The sequence below is a fragment of the Asparagus officinalis genome, chromosome 3, assembly GCF_001876935.1.
Source record: "Asparagus officinalis chromosome 3, Aspof.V1, whole genome shotgun sequence".
In the NCBI taxonomy this organism is placed as follows: Eukaryota; Viridiplantae; Streptophyta; class Magnoliopsida; order Asparagales; family Asparagaceae; genus Asparagus; species Asparagus officinalis.
In genome coordinates this window covers 89122609-89144575 of record NC_033796.1, presented here as the reverse complement: position 1 = coordinate 89144575, position 21967 = coordinate 89122609, and the positions used below count along the sequence as shown (strand labels likewise).

The following is a 21967-nucleotide window of genomic DNA, read 5'->3' as shown; positions in this document are numbered from 1 at the left end:
AAAAGGATTAGGTTGATTAGTGGTGTGAATTCAATTGCCAGAGCTTGGGGGATGTTTGAGAAGGCTTTTGCATTGGGTTGTGAGATTTTTTGCATCGGCTAGAATTTCATTTCTACTGCTTTATTCGCAAAGCTCATCCCTTATGAATATATCTTACTCTTCAATAAACATAGGAAATCCATTACATCTCACAAACCATTATATTGATAATAATATGATTAGAAATTGCTTGTCCTCTGTCTATGACATGAATGAGCCAATTCCATCAGAAGCACTTAAGTTTACGTGAGAATATAATATACCTAAGGATTTAAGTAAAAAACTGAAGTTAACTTGGGATCTAAAGATAGATTCAATACTAGATGCTTACAAGTTTTATGTGCATACTGTATGCGTAAGACCTTACAAAACAGAAACGAAACCTAGTATAATTGATGATAAGTGGAACAAATTTGAATTAGATATGTCTAAATGGGGCAATTATGAGTATAACTATTGTTTGCAGTTATAAATCACATGATAGTCATTATGTGACCACACTTGGCATACATATCAACAACTGCAGTGCAAAGCCTGGAGTTATTACGCCCGATAGAATCACTTTCTATATAAAGATGAATTCTTTTGCCGAAATCAAGATAACCCAAATGTGCACATGCCGAAAGAACAGCAACCAAAGTAACCTCATCAGGCTTTACTCCTTGCTTCCCCATTTCTTCATATAGCTCCACTGCCTCCTTATATCTTCCATTTTGAGAATACCCGCTGATCATCGAAGTCCAAGAGATCAAATCCTTTTTGGGCATCTCATCAAAGACCATACGAGCATTCTCAATCTTCCCGCACTTAGCATAACCCGAGACCATACAACTCCACGATGCAACATTTTTGCTAGAACCCATACTACTGAAAACTCGGTCAGCCATCTTCATAGCCTGATATTTAGGTCTGGCATAACATTATTTTTACCATGCTACGTATATATAGATCATATACTGATGGGGGATTATTCAACTCAGAGCTGTATGATGGAAGATCGAGTTGATGTTATATAATATTCTCTTCATAGTTCGGTATTTGAAGTAAACGAAATATGCCATCTTTAAGCAGAAAGGCAACTTTCCTCTTTTCGGAAGTAGAAATTCAGCTAAGGTAGCAAACTTAGTGCTAAAATTAATCGGGCTTCTTACCTGTTGGTGGATGTTTTTGAGTAGGTTGCTTAGGATCATCTGGTTTCTGTGCAAAGTACGATTGACTCTTACCAAACTTAGCTTTATATTGATAAAGCTTATTGATACTATCATGTTTTGACTTCACATTCTCTATTTCAGAAATCAATCTAGCTACTTCCGACTTTAAATATGCTACATCTTTATCAACTTTCTCTCTATCTTTATTAAATAAAGAATATTGTTCCTAAAGCCGTTCATTTTATTCCTTAGAATGCTCATTTTGTTCTTTACGACTCATTTTGTTCCTTAAGATGCTACACTACATATTTTGTTGGGAAATTACCCACTAAACCAGAGAATAGAGAGACAACCACAAACACAATATTTACGTGGTTCGATCAAATTGATCTACGTCCACGGCAAGAGGGGGCTTTCACTATATTCAATCTCTCAAATACAACGTACATACAAAATTTTAGCAGACTCTCTTTTGTTTTTGCTCTCACTCACTCTCTGCTGGATTTCTTAGAGTTTTGAGTGCATTCAACCGAGGAAGAGAGGGGGGCTTTTATAGGCTTCAATCCCTTCAATTTGTCAACAATGACAGGCTCCCCGTCTCCCTCATCAGCTGTAATTGCGGCTCTAGCTCCCCAATGTCAACAAGAGTGCTCTGGCACTTGTCAACAATTTTGGCTAGCCTCAACGAAAGAGACAACCTCTCCCCTCTCTCTTGATGTCAACAACGGAGGCCACCGAAAGTGCCAGCCTCAATTGTTGACTAACAATCTCCACCTCGGTGAAGTTTTTCCAAAACTGAGCCGACACCAATAACTAGTGAGTCTTCACCCATCTTGCAAACAATGCCCCAAAAGGGGCCACTTAACAAGTACGAATGCCTCCCAAATTCAAGCAATGCTTGAACTTGAAGGTCGGGATGGGTTTGGTCAACATGTCAGCTGGATTGTCTGCAGTACCAATCTTCTTCATCGTGATATTCCTTTCAGTAGTTGCCTCACGAATGAAATGATATCTGACATCAATATGTTTTGTCCTCTCATGATGTACTGAGTTTTTGCTTAGATGTATTGCGCTCTGATTGTCGCAAAATACAGCTGAAGTAGCCTCCTGCTGTAGTCCAAGCTCACTCACGAGATTTCTCAACCAAATGGCCTCTTTTACCACTTCTGCTGCTGCCATGTATTCTGCCTCTGTAGTAGACAAGGCAACTGTTGACTGTAGAGTCGATCTCCAACTAATAGCTAAGCCAGAAAAAGTAAAAAGATAACCAGTCAAAGATCTCCTTTTATCGAGATCACCTGCATAGTCAGAATCTACAAAACCTACAACTGAGGTTCCCAAAGTACTCCTATTAAAAACTAAACCCAAATCTGAGGTACCCCTGAGATACCGAAGGATCCACTTTACTGTCTCCCAGTGTGCCTTCCCTGGTTGAGCCATGTATCTGCTCACTACATTGACTGCCTGGGCAATGTCTGGACGAGTGCAAATCATAGCATACATAATGCTACCCACTGCATTAGAGTATGGAACTCGGGACATCTTTCGCGTGTCACGTTGACTCGTATGCTTCACTGATTCATTTCATACATTTCGTAACTCGGAGGTGGATGATGAGTATGCGGGCCACTTGGAAGTGGGCGGTGAGCGTGTTGACCACTTGGAGCTGGCCGGTGAGCACGCGGGCCACTTGTTTTGCTTCATACGCTTGTCGGTGTCAGATAATCCTCTTTGACTCGGATAATGGCGTTCATCGCCTTCTCTTTGTCTCGAGCTATGCGCAGACACCTATAGGCATTTTTAGACGCCTACATAGGGTTACGCGTTGACCGGCACTAACCTTAGGGTTTCGGATCACCCGATGTTGACTTTCATCACAATGCGTTGACTGGCGTTGACCTAGGGTTACGTGTTTACCAGTGTTGACCTTATGGTTTTGGATCGCCCATCGTTGACTTTTCATCGCAACGCGTTGAGTAGCGTTAACCTAGGGTTACACCTTGATTAGTGTTGACCTTAGGGTTTCGGATCGCTCGGCGTTGACTTTTCATCACAACACGTTGAGTGGCATTGATCTAGGATTACGCGTTGACTGGCGTTGACCTTAGAGTTTCGGATCGCCCGGCACTGACTTTTCATCGCAACGCGTTGAGTGGCATTGACCTAGGGTTACGCATTGATCGACGTTAACATTAGGGTTTCGGATCGTCAGGCGTTGACTTTTTATCATAACGCGTTGAGTGTTGTTGACCTAGGGTTACGCGTTGACCTGCTTTGACCTTAGGGTTTCGGATTGCCCGACATTGACCTTCATTGCAACGCGTTGATTGGCGTTGACCTAGGGTTACGCGTTGACAGACGTTGGCCTTAGGGTTTCGGATCACCCGGCGTTGACTTTTCATCGTAACTCATTGAGTGACGTTGACCTAGGGTTACGTGTTGACCGACATTGACCTTAGGGTTTCGGATCGCTCGGCGTTGACTTTTCATCGCAACGCGTTGACCTAGGGTTACACGTTGACCGACGTTGACCTTAGGGTTTCGGATTGCCCGACGTTAACTTTCATTACAACGCGTTGACTGGCGTTGACCTAGGGTTACGCATTGACCGACATTAACCTTAGGGTTTCGGTCGCCCGGTGTTGACTTTTCATCACAAAGCGTTGAGTGGCGTTGACTTAGGGTTACACGTTGACCGGCATTAACCTTAGGGTTTCGGATTGCCCGATGTTGACCTTCATTGCAACGTGTTGACTGGCGTTGACCTAGGGTTTTGCGTTTACCGATGTTGACCTTAGTGTTTCGGATCGCCCGACGTTGACTTTTCATCGTAACGTATTGCGTGGCGTTGACCTAGGGTTACGCGTTGACCGACGTTGACCTTAGGGTTTCGGATCGCCCGACGTTGACTTTTTATCGCAACGCGTTGAGTGGCGTTGATCTAGGGTTACGCATTGACCGATGTTGACTTTTATTATAACATGTTGACTGGCGTTAGCCTAGGGTTTTGGATCGCCCGACGTTGTTTTGTGTTGATTTTCATCAGAATAGCCAATCACCGGTGAAATTAGGCGAAATTGGATCATGAAAAATACTTGGGGGCTCGACCTGGGCCAAGACACCCGTGGGTGTCTCGGCCAAGGCCGAGATTTTTTTTGCTTTATTGTTTCCTTATGCTTGTACTTTCATTTCCCTCTTAAACTCCCAAATTTCAAATAGAACTCTTTTCCACCTAAACTTCTTCTTCCTCCTGAAGTCCCCTCCCAAACCCAACTCCTCATAACCCGAACTTCTCCTCTCCAAGTACTCTAAAACCCCTCAAACTTTTACACTTTAAAAACCCCACAAAATTTCGAAAATCCTCTCCTCTATTCTTGGCCGAAATTTGTCTCTTCTCAAAGCTGGGGTTTTTTGCATCTTCAAGCTCAAGACTTGGACTTTTGGAGTTGGGTTTTCAAACTCTCAATTTGGGTAATCTTCTCTTCAAGAACTCTTTCTTTTCTTGCATTCTAAGTTAAGAATCCATAGGTTTTACAAGAAAGATCGAAACTTTATTCTTGTAATGATGATATGCCATGAATTTGTATGCAAATGTCATAGATTTTTGCCCTCATGAGGTGGGTTTTGTGAAAAAGATTGAATCTTGAATGTGGGTTTTGAATATAGCCAAAATTTGGGGTGTTTTTGTGCAAAACTAGGGCTAAAATTTTGAGGGGCTTTTGTGCAAAAGTGGACTGAAATTTCATGCCCATTTGGCTGAAATTTTGATGGGTGCTTTATGCAAAAAGACCAACATTGTTGAGGGGTTTATTTGCAAAAAGGCAACCGAACATTGTAGAGGGGCTTATTTGCAAAAGGGCTAAAATGTTAGGGCTGAGATTTGTAGAATTTGGACTATATACCCATGACCAAAAGTTTGAGAGATGTATGTGCAAATTGGACCGATATTTGTAGAAGGGTTTATTTGCAAAATTGGCTAAAACTTGTAGAGGGGTTTATTTGCAAAATTGGCTGAAATTGTGAGATATTGAGGACAATGGTCTTCTTTCCTCGATCATGGCCAAATTCGAATGTGTTCGTGGCTAAAATTTAACCTTGAATATGAGGGGTATTTTGGGTATTTTACCCAAAAGTTGATTATGAAGGTTTTAAATGTAATTTGAACCCATTGTTCGCATGCATAAAACCCATAGGTTTAATTAAACTTCAACTGTAAAATCCTATTTTGTTTATAAGATTTTAGTCAAAGTTCATAATTTTCCTTTTAAATTTCGGGTTCTTGGATTTATGATTGTACCTGATCCGTTGACTTTCATTGCAGGTTAACCATGTCTCCGCGCCGATCGCGATTTCATAGGAGTCGTTCATCTTCTCAGCATAGTGAGAGGGGGCTCCCGTAGTGTCTTCTTACGGGGGTAAGCTTTTATGATTTCCGTATCCTTGTTTGACTCCTTCGCGGGTCACTCGGGAAGAACCAATGTCCTCCTTTGAGGGGATCGAGGTTTTAAGATGATTTGTGGTTCTATCATGCCCTCGTTTGCCCCCTTCGCGGGTCACTCGGGAAGAAACGACGTCCTCCTTCGTGGGGATCGAGGTTTTAGGATGATTTGTGGTTCTGTCATGCACTCGTTTGACCCCTTCACGGGTCATTCGGGAAGAACCGACGTCCTCCTTCGCGAGGATCGAGGTTTCAAAAGACGTGTTTTGCTTGACCAATTCACGTCTTCCGGTATATTGGGGCGATTTCGTGTTGTATTACACTACGTGGGTCGGGGTACATTACCACGTTGCTTACGTGATGATGCATACCGCACACTCGAAATCGTCTCGCCAATCACTCAATGAATGACTCTATCTCACTAGCTTGTGAGATGAATTCAATCATTGTATAATTCATGAATTATTTTCTGATTCCATGTTTGTGTTATCGCAGTTGAGTTCCCCGCAGAAGGTTTTCCTCCTCATGCTACAACTGGTTGTAACCGGGAGACATTCACTATTAATGTTGACAGGCAAGCTATTGGCCTGACCTCTCAGTTCAACGAGAGTCGTTCTGAGGGGGTGTGTCGATTGATACGAGATGGGGGTCGCCGTTCATTACGCTAGCTGATTACCGATGCTGCCTTTGTTGAAGATTCCATTTCTACCCAGGCTTTAGAGAAGCCGGACTATTTATTCGGGGACCATACTAAGGATCCGGCTAAGTTGATTCTTGGTGACGAACATTGGTTGAATGATGATGGTGGGAATCTTTTATATATTCCTTCTATTCCCCGTCAGCATTCTTTCGCTTATTTGGAGACGCAGGCTGTACGGCGACAGATGTCCTGGAATCTTACCGATGACCATGACCGAGTTCATTGTGGCTTTATTTCCTATCAGAAAACCCTAGGTTCTGATGGTTATAATTATATTCGTGGCCTTCGACCGGTGATCCTGGGACTTGATACAGCACCATCGGATGAGGTATCAGCAGTCGCCCATACTGTGAGGAATCGTCTGGCTAGGCTTGGGAGGAGGTTACCCCCGAAGGAATTCAGATGTTTCGGTTGGTCGTCCTTGCCGCCTAAGAAGTGGTGGACTCGTATGACTGGTTATGTCTTGGGACGTTGGGAGACTGAGCTAAAGCATAGCAGGTTATATGCACCTATACGGGCCACTATGTATGGACTCCCGGTCAGCAGCTGTCATTTCTTGGCATTGCTGGAGTTTTATAACCCTGATAGTAACACTTTTCTGACTTGCGGTGGAGAGTTGGGGTTAGCTCTTCATGAGATGCACAAGGTTTATGGTCTTCCAATGGGAGATTGTCCATATCAAGAGTATTTTCCCTCTAACTTGCAGTTGGGAAAACTACAGAGGGATTCCTCTGACATGTATGACACGCTCTGGGACCTTACGTGTCATTATCATACATCCATGGTTAGCATGAGTCCTCTGTCGAAGAAGAAGAAGCAGGTCAGCTTGAAGTAGTTTGCTGATTACTTATTTCAGCATTTGGAGAATAGTTCGGGCGAGACTATTTGTGAGTTGGCCCCTTTGACACCTTCTGCCATTAATGGCTTAATTGAGAAAGCCGGCGCTTGTTCATTTACCACTGCTAGTGTTGAGGGTTCCTTTCCAGTAGGGACTAAATTTCGGACGTTCCTTGGCCATGCACGGAAGTCCATTCGGTCTAAGACCCTCCTGGTGGGCTATCTCGCTCTCCGATTGAAGAAATGTGTCGTTCCATATCTGTTCTTCGATAGCTTGCCTATTGAGGTCCTCCTCCCTGCCGTTCAGTTAGCTCATGGGAAGGATCTTTCTCTGCTTCCGACGATGGTTGTCGGCATTCATTGTGGGCTTAGGTATTTGGTCGATGGTTTTACACATTGTAGGCGTCAAAAATTGCCTATAGGTCCCCGCATGCGGCTCGAGACAGAGAGAAGATGATGAATGTTGCTATTCGAGTCACAGAAGCTCATTTGACGACGACAAACGCATGAAGTGAGCCGACGGACCACACGAAACAACGAAATTTCGGAATAACGGAAACATGAACTGACTGAGAGCTCCGTGTCACTTACGAAACACGAAACACCCCTCGTGTCTCGTTTACTCTACATGTGATTCAATCATGGAAGCTCATAGATCTCCTCATCGGCTTTCCAACGCATATTGAATCGCATAATTCCGAGTTCAGATGATGAAAATACAGCGAAAACGGATGGAATACACGAAACTAAGCCCCGAGCCAAACTAAGACACCCGTAGGTGTCTCGGCTTGGCCGAGACACCCAATGGTGTCTCGGCCAAGCCGAGACACCCACGGGTGTCTGCAACCCGAAAAAGTCAGATTTGGCGGTTTTGAAGCCGTTTTTTGACGTTAACCACCTAGATTTGTTCCCAACTAATCTAATATCATCCGAGAATGTGGTTAAGTGGTTACAACTGAGGATAAGAGGGAATCAACTGTTCTTATTCGAAAACAGGGGTCCCGAAGCCTATAAATACAGCCCTAGGGCCTTCATTTTTTTTGAGATCTGGAATTCTCGAGCATTGGCGAAGCCCTACCGAACTGAAGACTGAAGGAGCACGAATTTCAGAAGAGAAAAGGAGATCAATCGAGTTCTTCGGCACAGGAAAGAAGAGTTCGTTAGATCTGCAGTTCCCGTGTTCTTCCCTTGAGATTACTCCGTTGCGGTAATCTTAAGAAGAGTAATAATCTTGCTGTTGCCGAGATAATTGCTTCGGCTTCTTGATTCCTTCGCAAATCGATGAAGCTTTGGATCTGATCTGATTGTCTGGTGGTCCACGGATATTGACGTCCCCGTCACAGGCCAAGAACCCACGCAAGCAAGAGCCGATAAATGATTCTTGTGTTTATTTTCAAGAAAGTTATAATTTTTTTCGTTATTTGAATTTGTTGTAAACGACTAAAGTTATAATGAAATCGATAATGAAGGCGACTTTCGACGGAAACAAGCTGGCGACCACAGTGGGAGCCAACGGCCTCTCTGCCAAGGCTGTCGTGACGCAACCGGTGATCAAGATCCCGGTCAACGAAGAGGTCGAATATGAACTCGACCAGCAGAAGTTTGAAGAGTATCTCTCTGCCTCCTCCTCCAGATCTGCCGCTCCTCCCAAGCGTAGGAAGGCCTCCTCTTCTGGGAAAATCCGTTGGACTTCGGGCTCGAAGATCCAAGATCCACTCACTGCCACTGCACTTACACCTTGCGACACCCCTCCAGCGTCCAACGAAGTCCAAGCTGTAGATATGGGCCTCCCCTCCAGCTAAAGCTTAACTGGTGAAGACGTACCAACTCTGTCAAAGAGAGCGCGCCAAAGATGACGCCAACGCCTTGCGTGTCAACTGGCCAAGGCTTTGGAGACAATGGACGGGATCTGCTATGATGTGGATCTGAAATCTAGGCAGCGCCGAGAACAACAACGGCGAGCAAATAACCCCTCCTCCAAAGCAGAGAAGAATGAATAGGTTCGTGTCAAAAGGACTCGCTCTACCCTTGAGGAGTGAATCAAGAAGCACCGTGCATTGCTCGCGTATGCCTAAGTCCTTGTGCGAAAAGCATAAGAAATGTAGAAGGAAGAGGCGATTAAAAAATCGCCCAAACATAAACAAGTGTGGAGGCCGAAGGCGAAGTCAGTGCCTAAGGCAAAAGTGGATGAAGTTACCATTCGGCCTTCGTCAACTTCAAATCCCTTTTCCCCTATCCCCGTACCTCCGACGGATCCATATGGTAGCGTGGATCTCACTAAATTTAGAGTTCTTCTGAAAGACACTCTTCCCGAAGATCGAGGTAAAGCACCTGTTAAGGAGTGTTTGGGACCGTTGAAGCGCTCCCAAACGACCATTCAGACTGGGGGTCGTACTAATCCCCCCGATAATAACAAAGGGAAAGCCCCTATTACCGACCGCATCGGATTGTGAGTCGAAGTTCAAGAGCCCGTTAGAGACTTACGCTCACGAAGGCGTAAATCTGAACGAGTGACTCTTGGAGACGCCAATGAAGCATCGTATCCCCAGAGGGAAACATGTTCGTCTGATGACGATGTTATACTTGGGAAGTCGTGCCAACACACGATGGGTTGCTCCGATCATCAGACCGATGAGTTGTACTATCGGGCTGGGGGTACGAATAAGTCTCAAAAAAGAAATACCCAAGACATAGACTCGCACTGTCCGTGTGCCAAGATAATCAAGACGGTATTGTCAAAATTCTGTTGCCCTAAGGCCCCACAAAGGGTTTCGGTGTTTGAAAAAATCTCCATCGGAACATCCGAGACTAAGCCGAGGCGTTTCCGTAGAAGAAGGTCAACTGGCACAAATAACGAGCCCTCACGAGTTACTATCAACATGGTCAACAAAGGCAAATCCATGCGACGCTTCAGTCTTGAACCTTTTGCAGAAGAATCTCAGCGCATGACTTGGCTGCGATTTGGAACTGTCAGACCTAGACCCAGAAGGTCACGATCCTCAGACGACGAAATGTCAGATGCTTGCTCGGCGTTGGCTTTTGATGATACAGCGTCCAGTGTAGGGCAATCTTATGAGTCGCCAATGATCAGCACGGAATAGATGACTAAAATTCTCGAGGACGCTTTAACCAAACAGAAAGAGAATTCTAAATTTGAAATGGAGATGGCTATGCAGCAGATGAGGGAAATGCATAACCAACAAATTGCGGCGCTGAAAAATCAGCAGGGAGAGTCCAGCCGTCGTAATAGTCCTAATCAGGTTGACAGTGATCGGGAAGCGGACGAGAACGCTAATATAGAAACCCCTCCCGTTGATAACAATGCTGGGGGTGGACCCTCAGATGACAACAATACAAAGGAAGACCATGTCACTTCTCCCCGTAATCGTTCGAAGAAAGATATGAGCGAGGATAAGAAGATGAAGGACTTAGAGACTAAAATCAATGCGTTGATGAGTGCTCAGGAGGTAAAAACGTCCGGAATACCGTGTCCATACCCGAGGAAATAGGAGTCAATCCCATACCCAGTAAAGTTTAATCTGATTAACTTCACGCCGTTCGATGGAAAGGGTTCTCCCACCCAGCATTTGATATATTTTAAGTCCTATTTGTGGATAATCTCCAGCAATGAACCTTTAATGATGCGGTCATTCGTAGGTACTCTTTGTGGAGCGGTTTTCGATTGGTATCGCTACCTCAAGCCGGGGAGTATCAACAGCTGGGACGACATGGAAGACATGTTTCTTACGAAGTTCTTCGATGACGATACCAAAATTTCAATCAGAATGCTGTTTGATGAGAAACAGAAGGATGGAGAGTTGGTGGAGAACTTCGTTAAAAGATTCCGGAACAAGGCGATGAATTGTCGTGATCTGGTCAGTGAAGATTTTATCCTCGAGACTTGTCACAAGAACCTTTCGCTAGATATCCTAGAAGCTATGGGAATGGCGCCATCCAAGACTTGGAAGGACTTGAAAATGCGAGGAGAACGAGACGAACATTTCCTCAAAAGGAAGAAGGCCGAAAGAGGTCAAACGGCGGCTAATACCCCGAAGCAGAATTTTATTCCTCGAGGTAAAGGGAAAGCCCAAGCAAATGCGGTGGATGTGAACCAAACGTTTGAATTGCAACCGCAACAGAAACATCAACCACAAAAGGGGCCTCAACAATCGCAATAGCAATAGAGGTCACAAAAGCCAAAGACTACCGAACCAAAATTTCCGAAAGTTTATTCTTTCAGGGAAGATGAAGTTCCTGGTCTCTTCAAACACCTCGTGGAGAATAACAAAATCAAGTTACCTCCAATCCAGGATCAAGAAGACGTTAAGAAGGTTAACAACCTTAAATACTATGCATTCCATAGATCGGTGCATCATCCTACCAAATCATGCTACGCCCTTAAGGATAAGATACAAGTGTTGATCGATGTTGGAGTCCTTACAGTGAAATCATCCAAGGAGAAGAAAGTGGGTGCGAACACCGTGTTAATTAGCTTTGGATCTGTTCCTTTGAACTGGTTCCAGCCTGAGCCTGTGATAAACGTAGCGATGAAGACTATCAACGACGATCCTCACAAACAACGCCAGAAAGGACTTGTGCCACACACAGCCCCAAATGGTGAGATTCTCTGGGTCCATCCTGATCTGATCGAAGATGAACAAACTTGTGCCACACACAGCCCCAAATGGTGAGATTCTCTGGGTCCATCCTGATCTGATCGAAGATGAACAATGGGCTGGGTCATCATCTAAGAAGAAGTGAGATTCTCTGGGTCCATCCTGATCTGATCGAAGATGAACAATGGGCTGGGTCATCATCTAAGAAGAAGTCAAAAAGGAATGGAAAGTCCTGTTATGGAGTTGCAGCTATTCCAGAAGAAAACAATGAAGGAATTCCTACTTTCCTACTCTCTGAAGATGAGCAAGAGGTCTTTGCTACCAGGAGTAGAAATGAGTACCATTTTAAGTATCTGAGTGCTTCCGATCAATTGGCTAAACAGGGGGTAGCTAAAACCATCCCCTCCAAGACATTAGCGAAAATGGGGGTGGTCACGACTCCCCCGGCACCAGTTGAAAAGACTCAACAAAAGCTAAAGGAGAAAGAGCCATTATACCAAGAGGGACAAAATCCGAAGCAGTCTCGATTCAATCAACCGATTGGGAGAGACAAATCGGGGAGCTCGAACACTCCACAGCGCTTTAATATTATGGCGTAGTTAGACAATATACCAGTTAGAATAACTCTATATGAGCTGCTACGTCTTTCGAAGGAATCAAGGGAAGCACTACAAGAAGCCTTGCCTAACTCTGACGTTTTCTTGACTCAGATAAAACCATCCCCTGAAGAACCAGAGCCTTCAGTGCAGCATTGCAACCTCGTGGCACACCACCTTCCTTGCATTTCTTTCACCAGGGAGGACATGCAAACAAAGAGTTCAAAGCATGACTGGCCTCTGTATTTCACCGGGCACATTGGCTCTAACATTGTCAACCGGATCCAAGTTGATTCGGGTTTTGCTGTTAGCATCATGCCACTCTGATTAATGTACAATCTCAGAATACCGGCCAGTAAGCTGGCCTCCACGGGCACTACGATCTACGGATTCAACACCAGTGGTTCTATGCCATTGGGTAAAATCCGAGTAAAGTGCCAGATTAGAGATTTGAAGTCGGAAGTCACATGCTATGTGATTAACGCAGAGGCTTCTTATAACCTACTGTTGGATCGACCTTGGATCCATAGTAACATCATAGTCCCTTCTACCCTTCATCAGTGTCTTAAGTATGTAGACACTAATAATGAGGTCAAGACGGTGGTCACAGATAAGCAACCATTTAAAGGATTAGAGAATTATTTTACTGACTCTCTTCTCTACGATGCTGAATCCGATACTGAACCATCGGCCCAAGGCACGGACATCGGAGAGGAAGTTAATACCGAAGATGAGTTTGGTTATGATGGTGGTTTTGTACTTAATGGCATTGTACCCATTGTAATCAATCTTGACGATGTAGTGTCATCAGATAGTAGTTGTAATTAGCAATTTACCGAAGAAGTAGCAATAAATGATGACTTAGAGTACTCCTTGTGTCTCGATAATATCATGAAGGGGTTATACAATGACCCTAACTTGTATATACCATTTTAATTGTCTTACATGACGAAGAAACATGTTCAGGATTCGTTCGGAGCAACGCTCGTCATTCCTGCGAAGACAGGAGGTGAAAAAGAAGTCATCTACGGTAAGGGGAAAGAATTTTCAATACCAGATCACTTCTTGGAAGAAGATGAGGAGGATGATAAACCGGCCCCTTATTTATTCAGATATGACACAAAAGAACATAATCTCATGGAGAGATACGGATATAACTTCACACTCGGAGAGGGCCTTTGTTTTGGTTGAGGTCTAAGAGTTCCGCCTCGTATGGCCTATGTACCGAAAGAGAAACCCGATAACTATTATAGTCACCAAAGAGGTTTAGACTATGTCTCTTCATCAGACGACGAGTGTTGTTGGCAGGTCATTGATCAGATTGCTAATACGGGTAAAGACGGATATTCTTCCGACTCTTCAGCCTGGGACTCCAATGCTAGTCTTGGAGAAATGTTCAAATGGCTAATGTCGAACATGGCTACGGTCGACCCTGCCACAATAGAGGAAGACGACCAGATACCGACTTGGGAAGACCCTTGGGTTCATCACCTGAATATGCAGTACGGTGATAGGTTTGAACAAAGGGAACCCCCTACCGAAGATCAAGTAATCCAGGTGAATATGGGTGACGAGGATAATCTGAAACCGATATTCATTAGTGACAGTCTCCTGCCAAATGAGAGAGAAGAGCTAATTACCCTCATTAGGGAATATATTGATGTTTTTGCTTGGAATTATGAGGACATGCCAGGGTTCAATCCAAATGTGGCAATACATCACCTTAATATTAAGCCGGATGTCAAACCTATCAAACAGCAACAAAGACCATTTCGTCCACAAATTATGGAGGCAATTGAGGCCGAAGTTAAAAAGCTTATCAACTCGGGTTTCGTCAGGGAGGAGCAACATCCTGAATGGCTTGTCAATATTATCCCGGCCCTTAAGAAGAACGAGAAAATTAGGATTTGTATCGACTTTAGAGACCTTAACACCGCTTGCCCGAAAGACGATTTCCCTCTTCCCATCACAGATGTTATCATCGACAATACATGTGGCTTTGAGAGAATGTCCTTCATGGATGGATTTTTTGGTTATAATTAGATAAAGATACATCTAGATGATGAAAAACATACCGCATTCAGAACAACCCCAGGCATTTTCTGCTACACAGTTATGCCCTTCGGTTTAAAGAACACAGGTGCACATATCAGAGAGTCATGTTAAAGATTTTCCAGGAGCATCTCCGGAAGACTGTCGAATGCTACATGGATGATCTAGTTGTGAAAAGTCATGACAAGAATGATCACATCAAAGACATGAAAATGATGTTTGACCTGATGCAGACTCACCAATTGAAGATGAATCCTACCAAATCTTTCCACGAAATGACCAGTGGCAAATTCCTTGGATTCGTCGTCATCACCAAGGGTATTCACATCGACCCTGATAAAGTGAAGGCAATTAACGAGCTACAACCCCTAAGAAACCTTAAGGAACTCAGAGGGTTACAAGGACGGTTGGCTTATATCCGTCGGTTCATCTCGAACCTTTCAGGGAAATGTCAACCATTCTCCAGGCTTACAAAGAAGGGCGTGTTATTTGTATGGGATGACGCTTGTCAAAAATCGTTTGAGAATATTAAAGAATATCTCTCGAGACCCCCTATGCTCGTTGCACCGAAATCAAGCAAACCGTTCTTGATTTATGTCAAGGCGACGAGCCACTCGTTAAGTGCATTACTTGTACTAGACGACGATAATGGTCACGAACAAGTAGTATATTACTTGAGCCAGGTGCTTGTGGGCGCCGAATCTCGGTATTCAATGATTGAAAGGGACCGTCTCGCCTTAGTATTCGCTATTCAAAAGATGCGGCACTACTTGGTCGGACAGACTATTTACGTCATTTCCAATGTTAACCCAGTCCGAGTATTCATGACGCAACCCGCTTTCATGAATTGGCGGCTAGACGTCATTTCCAATGTTAACCCAGTCCGAGTATTCATGACGCAACCCGCTTTCATGAATTGGCGGCTAGCGAAGTGGGCCCTGCTTCTGTTCTAATACGACCTACACTTTAAGCAACAAAATTTAGTTAAAGGCCAAGCTATTTGCGATCTCCTGGCAGCTAACCCAACTACGGATACTGCCGAGGTGTACGATGATCTGCCAGACGAAACCCACGAAGCCAACACAACTTCCCATCAACAGGTGTGGCGTTTGTACTTCGACGGTGCTTCTCGAGCAACTAATGCAGCAAGTGCTCCTGGATGTTCTAAAATTTCTTCCGGAGTTGGAGTTGTCTTAGTTTCCCCAGAAAAACATGTGATGCCTCGAGCTTACTCGCTGACCGAGCCATGCTCAAATAACGTAGCAGAGTATAACGCGCTGCTTATTGGACTCAGTTTTGCTAAAGAGCTGGGGTCGAGTACCTTGAAGCTTTCACTGACTCTCAACTGGTAGTTAAACAAGTTTAAGGGGAGTACGAGGTCAGGAAATAGGATTCGATACCATACCATAGGATCGCCATTAAGATGGCGGAATCATTCGAATGATTCTTCATTGAATATATTCCATGCTTACAGAATGCCTACATGGATGCATTAGCGACATTAGCAGTATCTCTGGCACAGCCTCTCAAAACGGAACAATTTGTTACGGTGTGAACTCACCAACTCTTCGTACCAATCTACGATGTAGACAACGGAGAAGATGATATTAAGGAAGTGTACTCAACTCAAGTTGAGTTCGAACCTCGAGATTGGCATTTCCCTATTATCGATTACGTCTTGCATTGAATTTTACCAGAAGACGTGAAGGAAAGGGAATCAATCCGACGAAGAGCACCGATATTCTACTATAACATGGAGAGTCGAACGCTATATCGTCGGGGGTATGATGGTTTACTATTACGTTGCCTATCCGCTAAAGAAGCTGAAGAAGTCCTTAAGGAAACACACGAAGGAGTTTGTGACGCGCACCAGCCTGGCCCCAAACTTTATGACCACATCAGAAGAATGGGATTTTTCTGGCCCACCATGATGAAAGACGCAGTGGCGTACGCCCAAAAGTGTCATGCGTGTCAGGTACACGCAAATTATATGCACCAACCCCTGGAGCATCTACATCCTTCAGCTACCTCATGGCCTTTTAAGACTTGGGGAATGGACGTTGTTGGTCCTATAAATCCTCCGCCAGTTAAAGGCGATCTATTCATTCTGGCAATTACCGATTACTTCTCCAAGTGGGCTGAAGCGATTCCGCTCAAAGAAGTGAAGACGAACAACGTTGTTGCATTCATTAAGCACCACATTATCTATTAATATGGCATTCCAAATCGAATCATACACGACAATGGTCCTCAGTTCATCAGTAATGCCTTCATCAAATTTTGCGAGAAGTTCAAAATTCAAGACGTCTCATCGACAGCTTACAATCCCACAGCAAACAGGTTAGCAGAGGCCTTTAACAAGACTATCATAAAGCTTTTATTAAAACTCGTGAAAACTAATAAACGAGATTGGGATGATTAGCTTGGCGCAGCCCTATGGGCATACCGCACCACAGTTCGCACGCCTACTGGCGCAACCCTATACTCTCCGGTATACGGGTGTGAAGCCGTTCTTCTATGGGAAATTCAAATTCCATCTCTTCGGATCGCTCTTACAACAGAGTTAACAACCGAAGAACAGCATCACAAATGTCTCGAGGAACTCGAGATGCTCGACGAAAAGCGCTTAGAAGCTCAACAACACATTGAGTTCTACCAAGCCAGAATTTCCTGAGCTTTTGATAAAAAAGTTCGACAATGGAGTTTTAAAGAAGGAGACTTGATCTTAGCTGTCCGACGGCCCATGATCCTTAATTCCAAGAAGAAAGGCAAATTCGAACCCAAATGGGAGGGGCCGTTCGTAGTAGAGACGGTCTACTCGAATGGCGTATATCACCTTATTACTAAGGAAGGTGCTCGGCTCATGATGTCGATAAACAGAAAATTCCTAAAAAAGTATTACCCTTAGTACGTTTGGGATGGCCAGTGTTACGGGAAGTTCCCGGAAGAATACCATGTGGGGTATTCTTAGGGATAACCCGGTAGTTACAAAAGGGATAAGCAAGAAATCCTTATTTAGACTCTGTATGTCCTCAATGATGGAATCTATCTCATTTTCGAGATTAAATTCACCAACTTTCGTGAATAGTTTTGTTGAGACGAGATTCGATCACTTTGATAAATCAATCTTCTCTCACGAAACCCCCACTGGTGTTTGACAATTCATAATCTTTCACCACAAAGTTCCTCACCGATCAAGCCAATTGACGGTGAGTCCACCAAAATTCTTATCGGTTAAATCCATTCAAACCATTGTCGTGTTCGTGCATTTAACACTCATGTTGTTAAAACACTAATACGACACCTTTTCCGCCAATCTTTGGCAATTTCAAACTTTGCGTGTTAAGTACTAATCACTTGGCATCAAAATCCCCCATCGAGTGGCTAGTACAAATTGACATTTTCACTGCTATCTGTATTCCACTCCCTCTGCTTTCTTGGTCAAACCTATAAAAGTTAGGGCCAAAACCAGAATCCCCTCTCGATTCCTTCCATGAACGAGAGGTCCACTTTCAATTAAGCAATCAAACCTATAAAAGTTAGGATTGCCTCAAACCCACTCGGCCAAACCTATAAAAGTTAGGGTTGAAGTCCGAATTTCACTTCGATAAACGAAGAGATCTTTTCAGTTTAAGCAACCAATCCTATAAAAGTTAGGGTTGCTTGAATCGTCCCGATTCCCAGAGTGGAGATCTCACTCTTAGTTTTATCTTTTCAGATTCTTAAGGTGAGATCCCACCTTGAGTTTTCTCTGCAACTAGAGACAGGGTATAAAATCCTTCCTTTTCAGTTTTGGAAGATAGAATATAAAATTCTTCCTCTCCTGCTCCGGGTTTGTCTTTACCCTTAGAAAAGACACATTTCTCAACTTCAAATCCGCGCACTTCATGCACGGGGGATTTTATCTCAAACCCTAAAAGAGAGATAAGTCTGCATCTAACACATGCTGCCGGTTTAGTCTTTCTCTGAATGAAAAGACACCAGAATACAAGTCCAGGGATTTTTATCATGAAGTCTAAGTAAGGATAAGTCTGCGCCTAACACGCGTTGCCGGGTAGTCTATTCCCGTGACAAAGACAAAGTCTATGTATTCAAAATCATGGCACCAAGTCTAAGAGAATCAACTCTCTTAGCACAACATCATATGTGAGACGAGTTTTAATAATTCACATGCTAGCCCAATTCAAATGGTAGCCGGTAAAGGCACATCAAATCCGTTGAAGGCTGAGGATTTGCCAAAAATTCTAAGTCTATGTCTAACACGCGTTGCCGGTTTAGTCTTTCACCGAATGAAAAGACACCAGAATATAACTCTGGGGACTTTTATCCTGAATCCTAAGTAAGGATGAGTCAACACCTAACACGCATTGCCGGGTAGTCTATTCTCGTGATAAAGACAAAGTCTACGTATTCCACATCGTAGCACTAAAAGAATTAATCCTTTTAGCACAACGTTATATGTGGAACGGATTTATACAATCCGCATGCTAACCCGATTCAAACGGTAATCGGTAAAGGCACATTAAATCCGTTGATGGCTGAGGATTTACCAAAAATCCTATAAGCATTATGTCCACTGAGTTCACAATCAACAAAGAAACATCATGATGAAAGATGAGTATACTAGATCAAATACTGGGTATTTACTAATAGATCAAATCAAAGCATACAATAATAAAGCTCATCAGCCCAAACGCAATCGGCGACCGAGAATGTGAAATTCCAACCTAGAGAGCCTATCTGCATAACCCTGTTCAAGATCGGCCTGCAGATCAGCTCGGACAGAATCTTCAGAACTGCTCAAGATTTTCATGGCTTCACCTTTTATCTTCATCAATCTCTCCTGCGTAGATCCTAGTCTCTTAAGTATCTGTCCACGAGAGCTCTCTAAATCAGCCAGCTCATCTGCAATGATAGCACCAGACTCCTCAGCGTACTTCAGGGCCTTCTTCAACCTGGCTACCTCCTCGCGGTTGGAGTCTAAAGAAATGAATAACTCGGCTCTATCTGTATCCTTCCTCGCAAGACTAGCCATCATCTGCGCGATAGAACTCTCATGTGACTGAAGCTCGCTACTAATAGAAGATCTAAGGTCACACCATTGTGTCAGTCTATGCTCCAACTGAGAAGATACGAAGGAAGAAGCCCTACTAGCCTTCAGCTCCTCTAACTCTCAGAATTCACACTCCAGAACAAAAAAGTCGGTAGTGAGAGAATCAGCTAGCTCAGGATATCCCTCCTCTCTAATCATCGTCATGTGTCGAACAAGGGAACGCCTAAACTGATCAAAGCAATACCCCTGATGAAGAAGCTTCTCGATCATTCCATCAAAGAAGTTGACAAAATAACCAAGATCCACTCGGAAAATATCCCTACTGGGATCAGGATCGGCTAAAAGGGCTAGAACACGCTCATATGGAGATAGTAGAGACCCTACAAGTAATTGTACAGAAGGGTAAGAGACTCTAGAATATGGTGGGAAAATTCAGAGCGAATTATGAGCATACCAGTACCAACAGGGGTCCCTTTGGTTTGAGACCCTATGATTGGCTCCGTCAATCCAATCTTAGCAGACTTAGGGATGGTAGCAGATGTGATCGTCGATGGTATATCAACTCCTCTAGGTAATTCTGTAACGCCCGTTGGGTTTGGAGAAGATACACTACCGTCAGGCAAACTAGGGATGCTAGGAATCGTAGTCGTATCAGTCATGACGGCTGATCCTATGATTACAATTCTTTATTAGTCAAATAGAGATTTTGGCAAAAGAAAAGAATAACGATGGAGGGGATTATATGCATACCTGCAGATCCATCACCCACAGCTAAACTAGGGATGCCAGAAATCACAGCCGTATCAGTCCCAGTAGCTGGTCCTACGATTAGAATCCCTATCGGTCAAATAGAGGTTTCGACAAATGAAGATAACTATAATGTCGGAAATTAGATGCATACCTGCAGATGAACCACCATCGAAGGATGGTCCTACAGCCTCTCAGGTGGCCTGTTCCGCCAACATCTCAACTAGCAATCTAGTATCGGATCCCGAGAAACTCGGTGCTGAGACATACATGTGTTCACTGAATCCCCCAAGACCCATATCATGAAAAGTCTCGTCCTCGACCGGCCTCTCTAGCGCAATACCTGCATAAGAGTTTAAGTACTGGATATATACAAAAAGGGGGGAAGGAGAAAGGAACTCAGATTTACCTGCGGTAGTGGAAGAAGGCTCTTCTGCCCCAATATTCGTGCCCACGTTCTTCAATTTGTCTAAAAGAGAATGAAGTACAGAAGTGATTAAAGGGGGAACAAATTCCGAATTACCTAACTCCACTAACTGCTGCTCAAATAATGTATTACTGATGTTAGATATACCTGAGCATAGAATCCCCGACTCAACGCTATCAGCCTGCGTGGCATCTCTGTTTTCTACAACATCCATAGGATCATCACGAATGGTATCACACATTTGCTGCACGAAGCTTGAGCTATCCAAATGGCCAGGATCAGAGAATACAGAGTCTTGCAGAAGTTCACCTCCATCATGGCTTCCTGAAACAGGGAACACGATTAGATTCAGGGAATCCAAAAGAGCTTTATTTTAAAGAAGTGAAGATAGTAGAGCATTACCCTCTTCTTCACCATTAGTACCTCGTGACTCTGCTCCGCAGGCGCGCTGACTAATATGTGATTTATGAGCGGTCTTCTTCTGCTTTGGAGGACAAACCCTTACAGGACCAGCAGGTTGCTCATGCGTGGATTTAGTACGCATCTCAACCTGTACAGAAGCCTCGGTGTTGGACCGTGATCTCGCATAACAAAAAATAAGGGTCTCGTGCTCGTCAACCATCCTACATGGAGTGACAAGAGTCATCTTGTTAGGATAAGTAAATAAGACCTTTCGTTCCGGCTTTTGAAAAGCCAGTTGAGATCTAGAAAGGGTATAGCGTTGATGCCAACGAGAAAATGCCAGATCTATTAATTCTGAAAAGAAAGAGTCTGACAGACCTGTATCAGGTTCTTCCCCATCGGTATCCATTTCCACAAATTCTTCCTCAGAAGTTTCATCCTCATCATCAGTAGGAAGGAGCTCTTCATCATCCTCCATATTGTCTTTGCTCGAACGGGAGGGTATGGCAGGTTTCTTCCCCTGCTTCTTCGAAAGCTCAGCCTTACGAGCAGTCTTGATAGTAGTTTGAACCAAGTGCTCAGCCTCCAACTCTGAGAAGCTCTTCACATCTAGATGCTCATTGGCAGAAAGGATCCACTTGCAGCTAAGGAAAGTAAGTAATGGTTTGTGCTTGGATGAAGGAAGAGCGAAATAGGCTCCAGTGCAGCCCATCATAGTCCAAAGCCATGCTCGAACACTGTCAATAAGGCCCCCTCGATCCTCAAGCCTCGGCTCGGGTTCCTAACATATAGTTGGTCGTATTCGAACTGGCAAGTGAAACGACACAGAAGATAAGGCTCTATATGGCAATGACCCTTCACTCGAAGGATGAGATATCCAACGCGGAAGTTCACCAACCAACGAAAACA

The 21967-nt window shown here is 44.0% G+C and overlaps 1 protein-coding gene across 1 annotated transcript; it reads right to left on the bottom strand.

Annotated features, from left to right (window-relative positions):
* On the bottom strand, positions 513-926 carry LOC109835412 (pentatricopeptide repeat-containing protein At1g08070, chloroplastic-like). The gene has a single exon (XM_020403387.1). It carries the CDS (start codon positions 924-926, stop codon positions 513-515), a length of 414 nt encoding a protein of 137 aa, XP_020258976.1.

Bases quoted from the DNA above. Each gene is read 5' to 3' on its own strand.
- LOC109835412 (XM_020403387.1), bottom strand. From the start codon at position 926: ATGGCTGACCGAGTTTTCAGTAGTATGGGTTCTAGCAAAAATGTTGCA.